The sequence below is a fragment of the Nuphar pumila genome, chromosome 4 (assembly GCF_984573655.1).
Source record: "Nuphar pumila chromosome 4, dmNupPumi1.hap1.1, whole genome shotgun sequence".
Classification (NCBI taxonomy): Eukaryota; Viridiplantae; Streptophyta; class Magnoliopsida; order Nymphaeales; family Nymphaeaceae; genus Nuphar; species Nuphar pumila.
Genome location: NC_143252.1, coordinates 111,931,310 through 111,947,727, shown reverse-complemented (window position 1 = coordinate 111,947,727; position 16,418 = coordinate 111,931,310). Strand labels below are relative to the sequence as shown.

Sequence of the window (16,418 nt, the reverse complement as noted above, 5' to 3'; positions counted from 1 at the left end):
TTGCTTTTTTTTTCCTTGTTTGCGACGGATTAGCGACAGATTTTTCCATCGCTATACATATAATTTAGCGACGGCTTAGCGATAGATGTAAATCTGTCGCCAAGCTGAGGTCGTCGTTTAGTACCGACAGAATTCGTCGTTAGTTACTCTGTCACAATTAGCGACGAAACTGGCGACGGATTTATTCCATCGCCAGTTAGCGTCGAAAAATTCGCGACGTAAGTTGTCTGTTGCATCTTCGTCGCTAAGCCGGATTAGCGACGGAAGGAGGTCGTCGCTAATCCACTGCTTTGTTGGGGGTGCCACAATGACAGATCTCCCTAGATTTATGAAAATCTTGACAAAATATCACGAGAAATTACCCGAAAGTTAAAACCGGTCATTTTCTCAAGATATTTTCAACTTCTTGCGAGTTTTTTTTGTCAGAAAACAAAAATATTGCATTTTAAATGCAATATTTATGAATTTTCTGGGGTATTTATCGTGAAAAAATGTGTGGTTTTTGTTTTGAAATATTTTTTATTTATATTTTCTTATAAAAATCATTTTTTTTATTTCTAATTTATTTTTTATTGCCGAGAATTTGACAGAAAAAATAACAGATTTTCAAAGCATTTTCAATTTCTCACGAGATTTTGGCTACCGCCGTTTTTAACTTGTCTCTATGCATGTTACCGGTCCTAGTATTGGTGTTAGGCATCACATGAAGTAATCAAGTTTCTAAGTACCATTTAAGTTGGCAATAGATTTAAGGGCGAACCAGTAGTAAAGATGCAAAAGGATAGGATTCGGATCAGCTAAAATATATAGAAAAGTCGGATCCGGATCGGGTTGAAACAACCAACAATCATAAAAGTGGCATGCTGGAACCAGTCCATTTGCAAATATCACTAGCCAGTCGGACCCTTGCTGGACCTAGAGGGAAGACACATGTCTAATTTGACATACTGTATTGGGTCTGGGTCTGATTGGACCTGACATAAACAGAACCAGAACCAGTCTAAATACCGATCACATATACCAAACCTGGTAAAAATATTTATTTTTTATATTGAAATTTTAGGTACCTTAGTTAAAAGTCGGGTCAGACCCGAATCTGGTTTGAAATATTACAAACCAGACCTGAGTTCATATACCACTCCTATGGTTATAACCCCAATAACTAATCAGGCCTACATTGGTTTCAATCTGGCGTCCTATAAGACCTGATCTAGGTTGGGATTGGTTCAAACCCAACCCATTGACAGGCCTATAAGCAAAGGTGGCACTAGGTTCTCTAAATAACAAGTAGTCGGGTTTAAGTTCATTGTGTCCGAAAAATGAAATCTCTAACCCGACCCAGAAAAAAAAACTGTGCTCAAAGCCAGCATACATACACACATTAGCTAAAAGTTCCCTATACTTCAACTATATATCAAAACAATACAAGAAGATCAGCAACCTGTTCAGCTGCTGATCACCAAGAACAGGTACAGTAAGACAAAATGAAGTCCCCCACTACTTGGACATAATACACTCAGCATACATACACACACTAGCTAAAAGTTTCCTATATTTCAACTATATAACAAAACAATACAAGAAGATCAGCAACCTGTTCAGCTGCTGGTCACCAAGAACAGGTACAGTATGACAAAATGAAGTCCCCCACTTCCACATATTCACCATGAAGGTGTCATGAGACCCCATTGTGTCTGCATCAAAATTCATGCACTTCCTGAATTTACTAGAGGAACTTCCTTGACTATGATGACTGATTCAAACCATTTCTGGTGCTAGAGCCGCTATACCTATGTAAAATGTAATAGCACCTTTTATGAACTCCAAGAAACTCGAAGCTGCAAACTTTGAATTGCTCATGGGCAAACCATTTCCCTCCCACAAACAGCAGAATTGCCAAGATTGGCAACCAAACCAGATCAAATAAAGGCTAATGCAATGCTTAATGATATGTGTGGAAAAAGAAGAATACTTGAACTCATGAAGCTTCTCACATTCTGAGCATAAGTGACTGGCTCTGAAGAGCTTGGTTGTCCTCTAGCAGTCGGTCATATTCCAGAAGCAAGTCTTCAGACTGTTTCCGAAGGGCAAGAACATTAGATTCTGCAGCCTGCAACTGCTTTGCCTTCTCCTCAGATTCTGCTTTCCGTTTCTGTAATTGCTCCATTAGATGTGACATCTCTTCTTTCAGAGTCTTTGTTTCTTGAGAAGCCTTCTCTTCCTTTTCCATGAGGAGCAAACACTCTTCCTGAATTCTTTTGGCATGTAATTTTGAAGTGCTGAGGGCTATTTGAGAACCGCTTAGTTTTCTAAGAAAGTGATGCAAGCGAACAATGATAAAACCTAGAAAAAGAGAGAATCCTGCAAAAAACATGTATAACTCTTCAGAACTCCACTAGGACTCAATATTGTGCCTCAAATCATGCCTAGACATATCAGTCACAGTTGCCATGATCAGCTCCCTTGAAATCCGGTCAGCTGATACATTTAAAATTTTAATGAACCCTAATGCAAGTGCACACAACATTATTAGCAGTCAAATAAGATTGCAGCCCTAAACAGATGAATCTGCCATCAACAGCTCCATTACACCCTTTTTTTCCTCAAAAAGAAAAAGAAAAAAGGAAAAGAAATGGTTGTGATGACCGATCACTGTTCCAGAAAAGAGATTCTTTCTGACTCAACTTGTAGGCAACCATATCAATTTCTGTATTGACTGGCAACACTACCCATTCATGACTCACCAATCCCACTCAAAGTGACCATAACCATAGCCCAAAGCATGAGAGAATTGTGATACATTGAGCCGCAAAAGCAGCAGGCGGAACATGCCCCAGGAAAGGGAGGAAAAAATGCAAGAAACAGAAATAGCAACGCAAACATGAAGCATGAAGAAAAGATAGTCTGAAATGAAAAATTCAGAAGAATCATGGGAAATGAACATAAAGCATAGGAGTTCTTGCAACCTATATAATCATACGTTTTTGCTTCCATTTTTCAAAAAAATACTGCATAAGTAATAAACATGGATGGAGACAAAATATCCTATGGTTAACACTTAACAGTAGTTGTAAAAGGTAGTTTGAGATACTGATAAGCTTCCCCCATCTAAGAACCTAATTTCCCTAACTTAAGATTAATTTTTCTCCTAAATTGTTAAGGAAAGATGTTTCACTCATTACTCAGCCCTTGCAGTACATTTTTCACTCATCCAACCATTGTCAAGCATCCGTGTCTAAGCTCTTACCTGATGGTTCTATTATAGTTCTAAAGACTATTTTGAGATATCAATAAGCTTCCCCCGTCTAAGAACTGCATTTTCTCTGGTTTATGAGCAATATGAATAAAACAGGGAGAAATTTTGCTTCAGAACAGCTCAAAAAAAAGTCAGGTAACTATTTGTTCATCTGCCTGCAACTCAGGATAAACGTTTCACTGACTACTCGGTGCTTTAAATATTTCTTTCAGGTAAATGGTTCAAAGGGAGAATACAGAACAATTTCTACGGGATCCTCCTCCGACAATTGATTATTGATTACCTTCAGGTAAATGGTTCAGCCAGTTCACATTCAATATCAGTAAAGTACTAAAAACTTGTCCCTGTGATTGAGCTTGTATGCATTTTATGTGTTCGATGTAAATTTGTGAAGCCAACATGATGGTTTTTCAAAATTTAAATAAGATTGTTCTGATCAAATCCTTCACACACTGGCAATGTTTTTGGTGCAAGTGGTGTCCAACAGGATGCATGATTTGATTTCGTGGGTTGGGTAATGAGTAAAAAAAATAATGTAACTTAAAAAGGCCATTTCCATATTTAAGTTAAGCTATGACCACAGTCATGTTGCCAGAATAATATGTGAATAAAGACTGCCAGCAACATAAGATAAATGAGAACGGAAGCAAGGATTTTGAAATTTTGCAAACAGGTTGTATATATTTTACACAAAGAAATGTTGGTTCCAATGCAAAGCAAGGATTCTAATCATTTATATCAATGACACAACAGCACCACCAAAAGTGTAACTGTATGAGCCAATGTACTTTTGATTATTTGTTTGTTTGTTTGTTTATTTCACAAGTCAAATCCAGCATGCCTTGAGGAGTTGTGGGTAGTAATCTAGCCAAATGAGATATGTTTGGCTGGGTATCTAACAGAGAGGTCTGCCCTGATCAAATGTCAAATTAAAATGTAAAAATTATTTAATCTATTCTTATCTGTTCTTACTTTGGTTCAGGGTGACCACCCATCACCAAAAGCTTCCTTTGTATCTTCTCATTTTTCTCAATAAAATTTTATTTTCTTTGGCTCTCAATGATTAAATGATAAGAAACTCAAGTTAGTGGCCAGCCGCCAAACTATGACTTGGTGTACATTATATGTTTAAATCAATGTAACCGATATCGCCGATATGTTGAAAATATCGTGATAATATTGGCTATTTAAGGTCAGCCAATATTATCAGCAATATATTGCAATAGTATCGCGATAATTTTGAGGAAAACTCATTTTCTTAAGTTTTAAGCTTACATTTTATATTTTTTATATTTTAAAACATTTTCAAACATGTTTCTTTATATTTTTGCAAGAAAAATAATGCAATAATATTATTTTCTTATCTTTTTTTATTATTATTTATATTTTTTTCAATTTTTTAAAATCCTAAGATTTTCCCGAGAGAAAACAACTTTTGAAAATCTCTCCAAGAAAATACCTTGAACGATATAGGTGACTATGGTTTAAATGAGTGTATTTGTTCATGCTTTCTTTGATCCGTGTCTGCATGTCAAAACTTTCATCCACTAACAATGTGATTGACTTAAATGCTTATGCATGTGCATAAAAACTACGAGAAGAACTACTTGAAACATCCACCAAATTTGCACTGTTGTTGACAGGACAGACATACAATAAGCATGAAAAGAATATTGCAGCGTTCATGTGACATAGTTGCACTATAAGCAGTCGTCTGCCTAATAGCACCCTCACAGAATGGTACAACACCTGCTCAATGTGTAACCCAAAGCCAACAAATTTTTTGTATTCATGAACATTAACAAATTTCGAAAAGAAAAAGAAAAATACTTGCTCTTATACAGATTTGAAAAATAAAAAGAAAATACTTGGACTCAAATAGATCAATGAAGCCTCAAATCAGGAAAATAAAACAAAAGATATTCAACTGACATGGTTTCTTGCTTCATAAGCCTTTATTGTTCTTCATAGTAACAATTTAAATAATCTCAATCTGATTCATGTGCCCTCTTGATCTATCCACTCAGTTGGCTTTGGTGAACTATGCCTTCTCCTAAGGATGCATAAACCTGAAACAGGTCATTACGGCAATTAATTCTTTAGCATTATTGTCCTCTCACATATATTTTGGACTCAAAATTTGCCACTATCCCTTCTTAACATAACTGGAAACTTTTGTTAGTTACACAAATTTAGAGTGATTTTTTAGAACATCGCGAAGTCATTGTCACACTTATTTGCCACCGCCATATCATCCATACAGTCCACTCTTAACATTCTGAATTTTGAACACAAAAATGCAAACATTGACGGTCATTAAATAGAAAATTTGCTTGGAAAACATGTTGAGTCTGACATTTGAAAGTTCAAATCAAAGTTTTAGATTTGGAATTGAAGTCAAAATTAAGTTTGAACTTTTAAATCAGAATTGAATTTGAAATGTGAAATTGGACTTTGAAATTCAAACTTAGAATTTGAATTTTCAATCAAGATTGAAATCTTGAATTTAAAAATTATAATTGAATTGTCAATTGGAATTAGAATTAAAGTTTGAAAAATTGAATTTGAAATTTAGAATTGAAGTTGGAATTTAATGTTGAACTGAAATAAATCAATGAAACACAATGTATTTGGCAGTCTATCAATGTTTGAAAATTTAAGAAATTAATGAATAACTCTTGACTTTGATTTTGAAACAAGGTTAAAGTGTTCAACTTAAGATGCAGGATTCAATTTCATACAAACGGTTAGGGAGGAAAGAAGACACAAGAAGGTAAAGTCCTATGTGAAAAATCCTTTCTAGGACCTGACTAAAATGGACCTCTAGCCTCCAACACCCCCACCAGAAGATGCTGCCGCTTCCTCGCTTCTCCTCTAATCAGCTACATTCTTCAAAACAGAAGAGCACATTCCTCCAACTCAGCGTCGCCCTCTACCACAAAATCTGACTCCCTACTTGACTGCTTGCTCCATGAAACTACCAAAATCACTTGCAATCTCTCACACGCGTGATATAACTGTTAAATTATGTCCAAGTGAGCTGGTTACCAACTCACTGCTTGATAACTGAAACAATTTACCAATGCACCTAACAGCTACACCCACCATGTCTACACTAAATCCATTCACCAAGCGCTTATGACGGAATTGATGGATACACACGACACCACTCTACGTTCCGCCGAATCAATCCCAGTCCGAAAAACAATCCTAGGAGACCATATACCAGAACAATTTCAATGTGAAGCCTTAGTGATATAGATCCCATCAATGCCAATATTCCCCATCTCCTGACTCCTAAGGGTTGAGCTTTGTGTTTACATCATTTTCACTGGGCAAAATTTCATTTCCACCATATCCAATTATGTGTTCTTGTAATTTCTACCTCATACATAAATGAAAACAAACATCCCAACGGATGGGGGAAAAACACCAACCCATCAAAGAAAAAGACCATGACAATGCAATAATGTTTTTTTTACTAAGACAAAACTACCAAAAATGATGCAACCACAAACCAAAACAACCCCACATGGTAAAAGCATATCAAAACTTAAGCAAGATGAAGAATGGTAAATCAAAAAGAAGATGAGTAAGGAGAAGGGGTGGAAAGGTGAATTACCCATGAGAGAAGCTTCTAGAAGGTGGGTGCTCCAGAGGACCTGATCCATTGGGGTTGTGGTGCCAACCTTGATGCCCTTTTTCCCAATCTTGGCCATGCTCATGAGGCTGGACAGCAGGATGAGAGACATGGTGATGGCCAGGGTTTTGATGATGGTGGTAGCTCCCCTGCCCGTCTGGAGCTGATCCAGACTCCTCATTGCCAACTCCCTCAGTGGCCCTGCATTGAACATAAGCAGCAATGCCACCACCACCTCGACAAATAGTACCAGAACCAGCAGAGGGATCATCCTCAATAGAGAGAGAGAGAGAGAGAAGACTTTGAGTGAGAACTTAGAAGGGAGGGCGTTCTCTGGACTCGAGCACTTTCCCATTTGAGGATTTGAGGGCTTGTTTGGGAGAAGGGAAACGTACAAGTCACGAAATCGAATCCGAAGTTAAACTCGAGCTTGGATCAAAATTCGGATCCGGTTAAAGCCTTTATAATACATTGGTCTGGATCATGATTCGTTTTGAACTTTAGGCTGGGAAACCAGATGAGCTGCTTATGGTTCAGCCAGTAAAGAGCTTGTTTAAACTCATAAAATTGGCTCAATGTGTCAAACATGAAAAATAGGGGCTCGAGGAAATATCAGGTGCAATCTGATTGCATACTTTTGGTATGCTGCTGAACCTGATCACATTCCATCCATTCTTGGGCCCCACAGCTAACAGGCTGTATCACAAGAATGAAAGTAGGGGTGGCAATTTCTGACACGAAACGCCAACCCGCCTCTTAGGCGGGTTCGGGTTGGGCTTAAGCCAACCCGTTTAATAAACCGGTCGACCCGGGTAACCCGTTTATTAAACAGGTTGGGTTCGGGTTGGGGGTATGCCAACCCGCCAACCCGGCTGACCCGTTTAATAAACGGGTTAGGCGGGTGGGTCAACCCGCCAACCCGACCCGTCAACCCGACCCGCCAACCTGCCTACCTGCCAACCCGATCCGTCAACCCGCCAACCTGACCCGCGAACCTGAAAACCCGTTTACCCGACCCAACCCATTTATTAAATGGGTTGGTGGGTCGTGTCGGGTTACCCATTTATTAAACGGGTCGGGTTCTTGTTTGCCACAGCCGACCCGTTTAATAAACGGGTCGGGTTCGGGTTGAGGTATGCTGACCCGCCAACCCGACCCGCCAACCCGACCTGATTGCCACCCCTAAATGGAAGGTGATCAGATGCAGCAACATGCTAAAAGTATACAATCACATTGCACCTGATCCTTCCTGGTTGGCACAGCTCATATGAACTCCTTAAGTAGTAAATAAATATATTTTTAATATATTTTAGCTTATATTGTATAAAATAAGTGGTTCAAATGTTTGGACTGCAAGTAGCAGTTTAAATCTTCTTGGTCAATAACAAGTGATCAAAGCATAACTTTTGACAAATTGCAAGCAAAATTTTAATAACTCCAAAGGGGTTTGGCACAACTAGATGGGGCCGAGGCTGCTGGACCGGTGGTCGAGGTTTTATTCTCATTTTCACCACCCTTTAATAATCCAAAGCAAGATGACTCTTAGGGAGCGAGGGGTGTGAAACGGTTTTACACCATTGAAGAAGCGACAGTAAGTTGACAGACATTGACCAGTGCAACCAAGTCTCTTACTTTGAAGGTGGTTTCAAGAATGTACAAATGTATTAAGGTTATTCAATAATTTGGAGAACATTATATATGCTCTAGTAAGATGACACTATGGATCTTTACTATCTTTAGCTTAAGATGTGTTTGGCGTAGTGAGTTGGGGCCTAGATTGTTAGATAGGTTCATATCCCATGAGGTGTCATCTCCATGTGTAAGCTGAAGCTTGGTGACTCTCGGGGTTCGAGGGGTAAGTCCTCGAAGTTTTTACGCCAACATGGATAGAGACCGTAGTACAGCTGAGCCAGTGCAACTAGGTCTTTGTGCCTAAGGTGGTTTCTTGGAGTTAAAAAAAAAAAGAGATGTGTTTAGACACCAGCCAGTGGAGACAACTTTCACAAGAAGTTGCATATAGGCAGGAAATTCATTCTCCAAGGCGGGTGGTGTGACCCTATTCTCATATGAAAATGGATGAGCCTGTTGAGTGTGTGAATAAACAGAGTATGGAGGTGTACCTGAAGAAGCCATTGAGAACCGACAACGGTTGATGGTGTTTTGCAGAAAAGAAGTAGGGGAAAACTTTCTCTCCTCAGTCGGATTGCAGCCCTTCAATTAGCACAACTACCTTCAACAATCGGAGCAGGATTCTTCTTCCCTCTCTTTATGACAAATGCTCAGAAAAGATAATTTCTACCTTAACCCTTTTTTTGTGTTTTTCTCTTGATCTCACTTGATTGGGTTTCTCATTAACACCCGTTTTATAGTCTTTAGTTAGGGAACAGTTATCTTAATTATTTTCACTAATCCCTTATGTTTATCGGAAGGGACACCTCTTAAAGAGTCCTAAAACATGGGTAACTACCACGTAAAAAGTAGGTTATTCCAACATTCCCCCACTTGTCCCAACGATAAACCCTTAACTAGAAAACTTTATGAGAATAACTTGATGAATAGATTGGTCTTTACAAATCTATTATATAGATCCTTAGTTGAATCTCTAATCCTTATGAGATTAACAACAAACAACCATAAAGAGAATAAATAAGTTGAATGTGATAACTTTATTCATATGCATATGTCAAAAAGAGTTTAACAAGCTCATCCTTAATATATGTTCAGAATACAATCTCGGTGTTAACCCTTTAATAAGAGGATCAACAATCATCTATTTAGTACCAATATTAACAACATGCACTAGATGATTCTCTGTCATTTCTTTAACAATAAAATACTTTAATTTCATATGCTTACATAACGTAATACTTTTATTGTTATTTGAAAAAGACACCACAACTTCATTATCACAGTAGACCTTCAGTGGTTTCTCGATGAAATCGATCACCTTTAATTGTGATATGAAGTTCTTCAACCATATGGCTCGCGAAGTAGACTCATACAATGCTATGAATTCTGTTTCCATGGTGTGAGCAGCAGTGGTCCTCTGCTTCCCACTCCTCCAAGAGATCGTGCCCCCAACAAGTAAGAAGACATACCCAGCAGTAGACTTTCTACTATCAAGGCATCATCCTAAGTCCGCATTTGAGTAGTCAGTGACCTCGAGGTGATCAATTTTATGATACGTCAATATATAGTCTTTTATCCCTTACAAATACCACAATATTTTTTTAGCAGCCTTCCAATAGGATATGTCTGGGTTAGACTTTAATCTACCAAGCATCCTTACTACGAAGAAAATATCTGGATGTGCACAACTATGCATGTATTGCAAGCTGCCTACAATTGATGCATATGGATAAACACTCATTTGTGCTTTGCCAATTTTGTTTTATGGAAAATTCTTTAGGCTCAAATTTTCACCTTTTGATATAGGTGTTGTACCAGGAGAACAATTCTTCATCCTATATCACTTTAATACCTTATTTATGTAGGATCTTTGGGAGAGACCTAGAAAGCTTTTTGCTATGTCTCGATGGATCTCTATGTCAAGTATATAAGCAGTCTCACACATATCTTTCATATCAAAATGTGATGCAAAAAACAATTTTGTCTATGTAAGTAACTTTATATCGTTGGTTGTCAGCAAAATGTCATCCACATACAACATTAATATAATGAACTTACTCCCACTTTCCTTAAGGTATATACATTGATCAATAATATTTTATGTAGACTCGAAAGTCATAATGACTTGGAAAAATTTAATATATCATTGTCGGAGAGGCATATTTAAGTTCATATATTGATTTTTTAAGCTTGCAAACCAAACGATCATCTTCAGATAAACCAAGAGGTTGTTCTATGTATACCTCTTTATTCATATCCCCGTTGAGGAATGTTGTTTTCACATCCATCTGATGTAGCTTTAAGTCATAATGAGCTACGAGGGCTAAAATTATCCTCATTAACTCTTTAGTTGAGACATGAGAAAATATCTCATTATAGTCAATACCCTTCATCTGGGTGAACCCTTTAACAACCAATCTTGTCTTATGTCTTTCTATATTACCTTTGGAGTCTTTTTTTGTCTTAAAAACCCATTTACACCTTACGGGTTTTACTCCCTTAGGTAACTCAACAAGATTTCATACTTTATTCTTAGCCATAGAACCCTTCTTTTATGGCTTTTATCTAGTGCGAAGATTGTTTCCTTTCAACAACTTCCATAAAAGTCAACAGATCATCATCTATATCTATGAAATCATGAGGCTCCTGAAGGTACACCACATAATCATGATATATAGCAGATTTTTTAACTCTTATGAATCTCCAAACAGGTCATTCTTCAGGCTCAGGTTAAACATGTCCATCATGTTCGTGCTCTTCTGCATTGTCCATAATAGGTTCACTTTGGATTTGTGCATCAACAACCGGGTAATCAACCACATCATCATTAGGGATAACAATGTGGTATCTTTCATTGTTTTCCTTAACAGGTGGCGAGACTGGATCATATATTTCCTCAAAACCAAGGTTTTGAAGTGCACTTAATCCTACTGAACCATCTTCAAGAAATTTTGCCTTATCCATTTCAACAATCTGTGGTGAATGAGATGGGCAATAAAACATGTATCCTTTTGATCTCTCTAGATAACCAATGAAATATCCATTGGTTGTTCTTGGATTAAAAGCTTTAATGTGGGGGTTATACAACTTAGCTTTTGTAGGACATCCTCATATGTGCATATAAGACAGTGATGATTTTCTACCTGTCCACAACTCGTAGGGAGTTTTATGCACAAATTTCGTAGAAACCTTATTCAAAATATGCACAACAATCCTCTAGGCTTCAGCCCACAACTTCACGAAAAGTATTGAATAATTCAACATGGCTCTGATCATTTCTTTAAGCGTACGATTTCTTCTTTCAGCTATACCTGTAAAACCCACAAACACTACAACAGAGCAGTAGATTAGCGACGACCACCTTCCGTCGCTAATCCGTCGCTAACCATGTTAGCGACGGATTAGCGACAACGCGGCGACAGTATGCTTACGTCGCGAATATTTCGACGCTAACTGGCGACGGAATAATTCCGTCGCCAAGTCCGTCGCTAATTGCGACGGAATAACGAGCGCTATATTCCGTCGCCAATCCGCCGGTACTAAACGGCGACCACGGCGTGGCGACGGATTTAATTCCGTCGCTAAGCCGTCGCTAGATTAATATGAATAGCGACAGAATCATCCGTCGCTAATCCGTCGCAAAAACGAAAAAAAATCAAAAAAAATTTATTTAAAAATTAATTACGGAGAACTGTACAATTTATATTTCCTGTACAATTTATATTTCCTGTAAATAAAAAACAAACCACACAAAAAAATTCATATAACAAGTATCTATAATAATTAATCGTTCCACCTTAAAACTAAGAAGTTTAATTATTTACAATTCAACAATTACAATTAGGAAAAATAAAAAAAATAGAACTTCTTCAACACAGTCCTCTAATCATCGCCAAGATTTTGTGCGTCTTCTTGTTCATTGTCTTTATCTGTCCCTTCAGCTCCACTACTCTGATTATCGCTAGCAGCCTACACAAGAAAAGAACAGTCAGTATTGATAAACAAAATATAATGAAATAAATTACACACTATATGTGATTCTATCATGTGCTCATGTGTGATCTAAGGCAATAAAAAAACTCTATATGTGATTCTATCATGCTCATATGTGTGCTAAGGCAGTCAAAAAATTGAATATGTGATTATAGCATGTTCATATGTGTTCTAAGGCATATAAAAAAACTCTATATGTGATTCTACCATGCTCAGATGTGCTTTAAGGCAAGCAAAAAACTATATATGTGATTCGATCATGCTCGTATGTGTGCTAAGGCAGTAAAAAAATTGAATATGTGAATATAGCATGCTCATATGTGCTCTAAGGCAGGCAAAGCCAAAAATTTTATATGTGATTCTATCATAAATGATATATAACATGTTCATATGTGTTCTAAGGCAGTTAAAAAACTCTATATGTTATTATAGCATGTTCATATGTGTGCTAAGGCAGTCAAAAAACAGAATATGTGATTATAATATGCTCATATGTGTTCTTAGGCAGTAAAAAAACTGAATATGTGATTATAGCATGCTTATGTGTTCTAATGCAATCAAAAAAACTTTATATGTGATTCTATCATGCTCATATGTGCTCTAAGACAGACAAAAAGTTAAATATATATATATGTGATTCTATCATGCTCATATGTGTGCTAAGGCAGTAAAAAAATTGAATATGTGATTATAGCATGTTCATATGTGTTCTAAGGCATCTAGAAAAACTCTATATGTGATTCTACCATGCTCAGATGTGCTTTAAGATAGTCAAAAAAACTATATATGTGATTATACCTGAGAGGGACCTGGAATCGAAGATCCCCTATCCTGAACAGCGGCCTTGATCTCATTTCGGAGAAAGGGGGCGACGGTGTATTGGAAGTAGTTATTCAGTGATTCATTAATGATCTCGCGTACATCATCACCGGAAAGAATAGTCGGCTGCTTGGAGCTTATGTCGGCGCAAGAAGTTGGTGAGCCGTAACTGGAAGAACCAATAACTGGTGAAGTGTTCATATTACTCCCAAACCCGAACACGCGACCTTTTTTGGGTTCACCTGCTGCAGTCACCCATGCTGTAGGATCAAATGATGGATGCTGAGTAGCGTCTTCACCATATCGCTCTACCATTTGTTGCTCATATGCCTCCTACAAAATAATGTTTAAAGTATTCATTAATAATTAATGATAACATTATGATGACTTGCATATATATTGCAATGATTATTAATAGAATTAATACATACCGTTGTCGTTCTCGCCTTCTCTGATACGAAGACTCCCGTGGTCTTCCGTTTATGTGTTTCTACAAACACATCCTTATATGGTACACTGCCTCCTTTTTCTGCTTCCTGCGAAGTTAACTGACAAAAGATTTAGTACACAAATTTGCAACTATACTTATAAAATTAATATTATATATTGATGAGTTACCATTTTCTTTAGGTGGCTCCCAAATGTCTTAGATCCACCTGTGTGTAGATGGGCTTCGGGCATCTTCGATCGATTTTGTGAAGCCTTCGCAGAGCGATTTTTAAATGCATCTCTCGCCCACATATCGCACATTTCATCCCAGTAATCTCTCCTGATAGTAATAGGACCATGGCCCTTCCACAGTAATGGATCATCTACTACGCCAGATGCTTTTTTTGCTGCAGTCTTCATAGTGTGCAGCATGTCTGCAAATCGATTGGCAGTCACCTTCTGCCACACCTTCCTTGCATCATTTTCTTCCACCGTAGTTGCAAAGCGATTCGAAGCCTACAAATATTTTCAGAAAGTTAGTAGACATTGCTTAAATAAATTAAATATGAAACACATTAACTATGAGGAACAACTGTATACCATGAATGAGGACCACAATCTGTCTAATACCTCCTTTGGGTACTCTTTCCATTGAGCAACTGGTTCTGGTAGATGTTGAAGAAGTGAATTCCTAATCTCCCGTACTACTTCTTGTGGCTCAAACCTCGTGCTGCACATGAATTGTTACACAGTAAATATCAATATAAAATATTTAAAAGATATGCAATAATTGAAAACAAAATACTTACGGTCGATTATCGATATACACTATTCGAATGAGTCTTCTTGTGCCAGCCTGTGAAGACCCTGTTTCCTGTGTTGGCTGTTGACTTGTGCGATCAACTGGTGTAGGTGGGTCGTATACAGGCGCAACATCATCTGTAAAAAAATACACACCAAGTTCTCAGAATGTGCATTTGAACTAATCAAGCATCTAATTAGTTATATGATATACCTATCACAGGAGCCCGTGAAGATGAAGGTTGAGCCTGGCTACTACTGGATGAGCGACCACTATAACCTCCACGAACCATATTCTAACAAATAACATATGTCATACAATACATTCAAATAATTCACATCAAGTATTACAATGCATTCAAGTCATTCACATCAAGCATTGCAATGCATTCAAATAATTCAAATCATTGACATCAAGTATTGCACTAATTCAAATCATTCGTTAATTGCATAAATTATAATACATTCAGATAAATTACAATGCATTCGAATCATTCGTATCAAGTATTACAATACATTGAAATAAAATTTTTAATCATTCACACCAAGTATTGCAATACAACTCACATCAAGTATTACAATGCATTTAAATAGAGGTTTGTAGTATAAGATTTTTTTCACTAGCTTGAGAATTCTTCCTCGTCACTAGTTTGACTTTCTTCTTCTTCTTCTTCTTCTTCTTCATTGTTTGCCCATCCACTTGGTACATCATTTGGATCACATTCCTCTATGAATGTTTCATCAGCTAATGGAGATATGACATGCATATCATGCGCAACATCGTGACCATAAGCGAGGTCACAGACATCATCTGATTGATAGTAATCACTGTCTTCAGCTAACTCATCTTCTTGTAACTGATCATACTCGGGGTATAGTTTGGATTTCACCTTGCAAACTGCCCACCATTCATTTCTATCTGACTTTTTTATACTCGGATATGAAGTATAATAAACTTGTTGAGCTTGCGAGGCTAATATGAATGGTTCATATGTTCCAAACCTGGATTTATGATTCACCTCCACAATGCCTGAAGCTTTGTCGAGTCTTGTTGCAGTTGGATCAAACCAATGACACTTGAATACCGTAACCCTGTTATTCATGCCTAAGTAAGTCAACTCCATTATTTTCTCTATAACACCGTAGTAATCATGTTCATTTTCACCGTAGTTGCTACCCTTGACACACACGCCACTATTTATCGTTGATTTGTTTATACCGTAGTCTTTTGTATGGAATCGATAACCATTTACGATATACCCGTTGTAGCATTGCACAACTTTGGTCGGACCATTTTCTAAATCACATATTCCTTAATCTTTAACATCACCATGGCGAACCTACGCACAGACATAAACAATTATTGTGATCACGATCAATTAAGTAACTTAGTGTTGTTTATAAGTACAAAATTTATGTTAGCTTCTTTACCAACTGTTTCAACCACTCCACAAACTTAGTTTCACGTTCTTTTTGTACTTCTGCATTAGTGAGATGTGAAACTTTGCTTTGCAACTCCAGATCAAATCGTCTGCAAACCACAAATACTTATATTACCGAGCCATGTATCCACATATAGAACATAAAAGGATTTATAATTGAGTTGCATATACATATACTTACTCGATGTATGGGTCGATCGCTGAACAATTAAAAAGAATATAGATGTGTGCTGCATCTTGCTCTCGATCTGTCAATAGCCTTGATCGGCAACTACCAAATGCATGCCCAAGTCGTTGAAATATCGACAGCTTGTCAGCTACAGTTACTTGTTCTCCATCATCGTTACGGGGCGGGCATGTGTAACGTGTTGAAATATGAGGTTCGAAGTACATAGATGAGAAATTTAAA

The 16,418-nt window shown here is 37.4% G+C and overlaps 2 protein-coding genes and 1 long non-coding RNA gene across 3 annotated transcripts; all 3 read right to left on the bottom strand.

The window, feature by feature from the left end:
• Nucleotides 1–1,386: 1,386 nt before the first annotated feature.
• LOC149840596 (uncharacterized) lies at nt 1,387–7,167 on the bottom strand. Its single transcript, XM_090004487.1, has 2 exons — nt 6,879–7,167; nt 1,387–2,361 (listed from the first exon to the last, which is right to left on the bottom strand). Exons 1-2 carry the CDS (start codon nt 7,165–7,167, stop codon nt 1,991–1,993), a joined length of 660 nt encoding a protein of 219 aa, XP_089860613.1. The 3' UTR covers nt 1,387–1,990.
• A 5,135-nt stretch (nt 7,168–12,302) lies between these two features.
• LOC149840595 (uncharacterized) lies at nt 12,303–13,538 on the bottom strand. The gene is made up of 2 exons (XM_090005096.1): nt 13,317–13,538; nt 12,303–12,494 (listed from the first exon to the last, which is right to left on the bottom strand). The coding sequence occupies exons 1-2, from the start codon at nt 13,536–13,538 to the stop codon at nt 12,408–12,410; spliced, it is 309 nt and encodes a 102-aa protein (XP_089861222.1). The 3' UTR covers nt 12,303–12,407.
• Nucleotides 13,539–14,084: 546 nt separating this feature from the next.
• On the bottom strand, nt 14,085–14,604 carry LOC149840594 (uncharacterized). The gene is made up of 3 exons (XR_016431572.1): nt 14,576–14,604; nt 14,367–14,496; nt 14,085–14,282 (listed from the first exon to the last, which is right to left on the bottom strand). It is a non-coding gene; the product is annotated as an uncharacterized LOC149840594 (long non-coding RNA).
• Nucleotides 14,605–16,418: the final 1,814 nt, after the last annotated feature.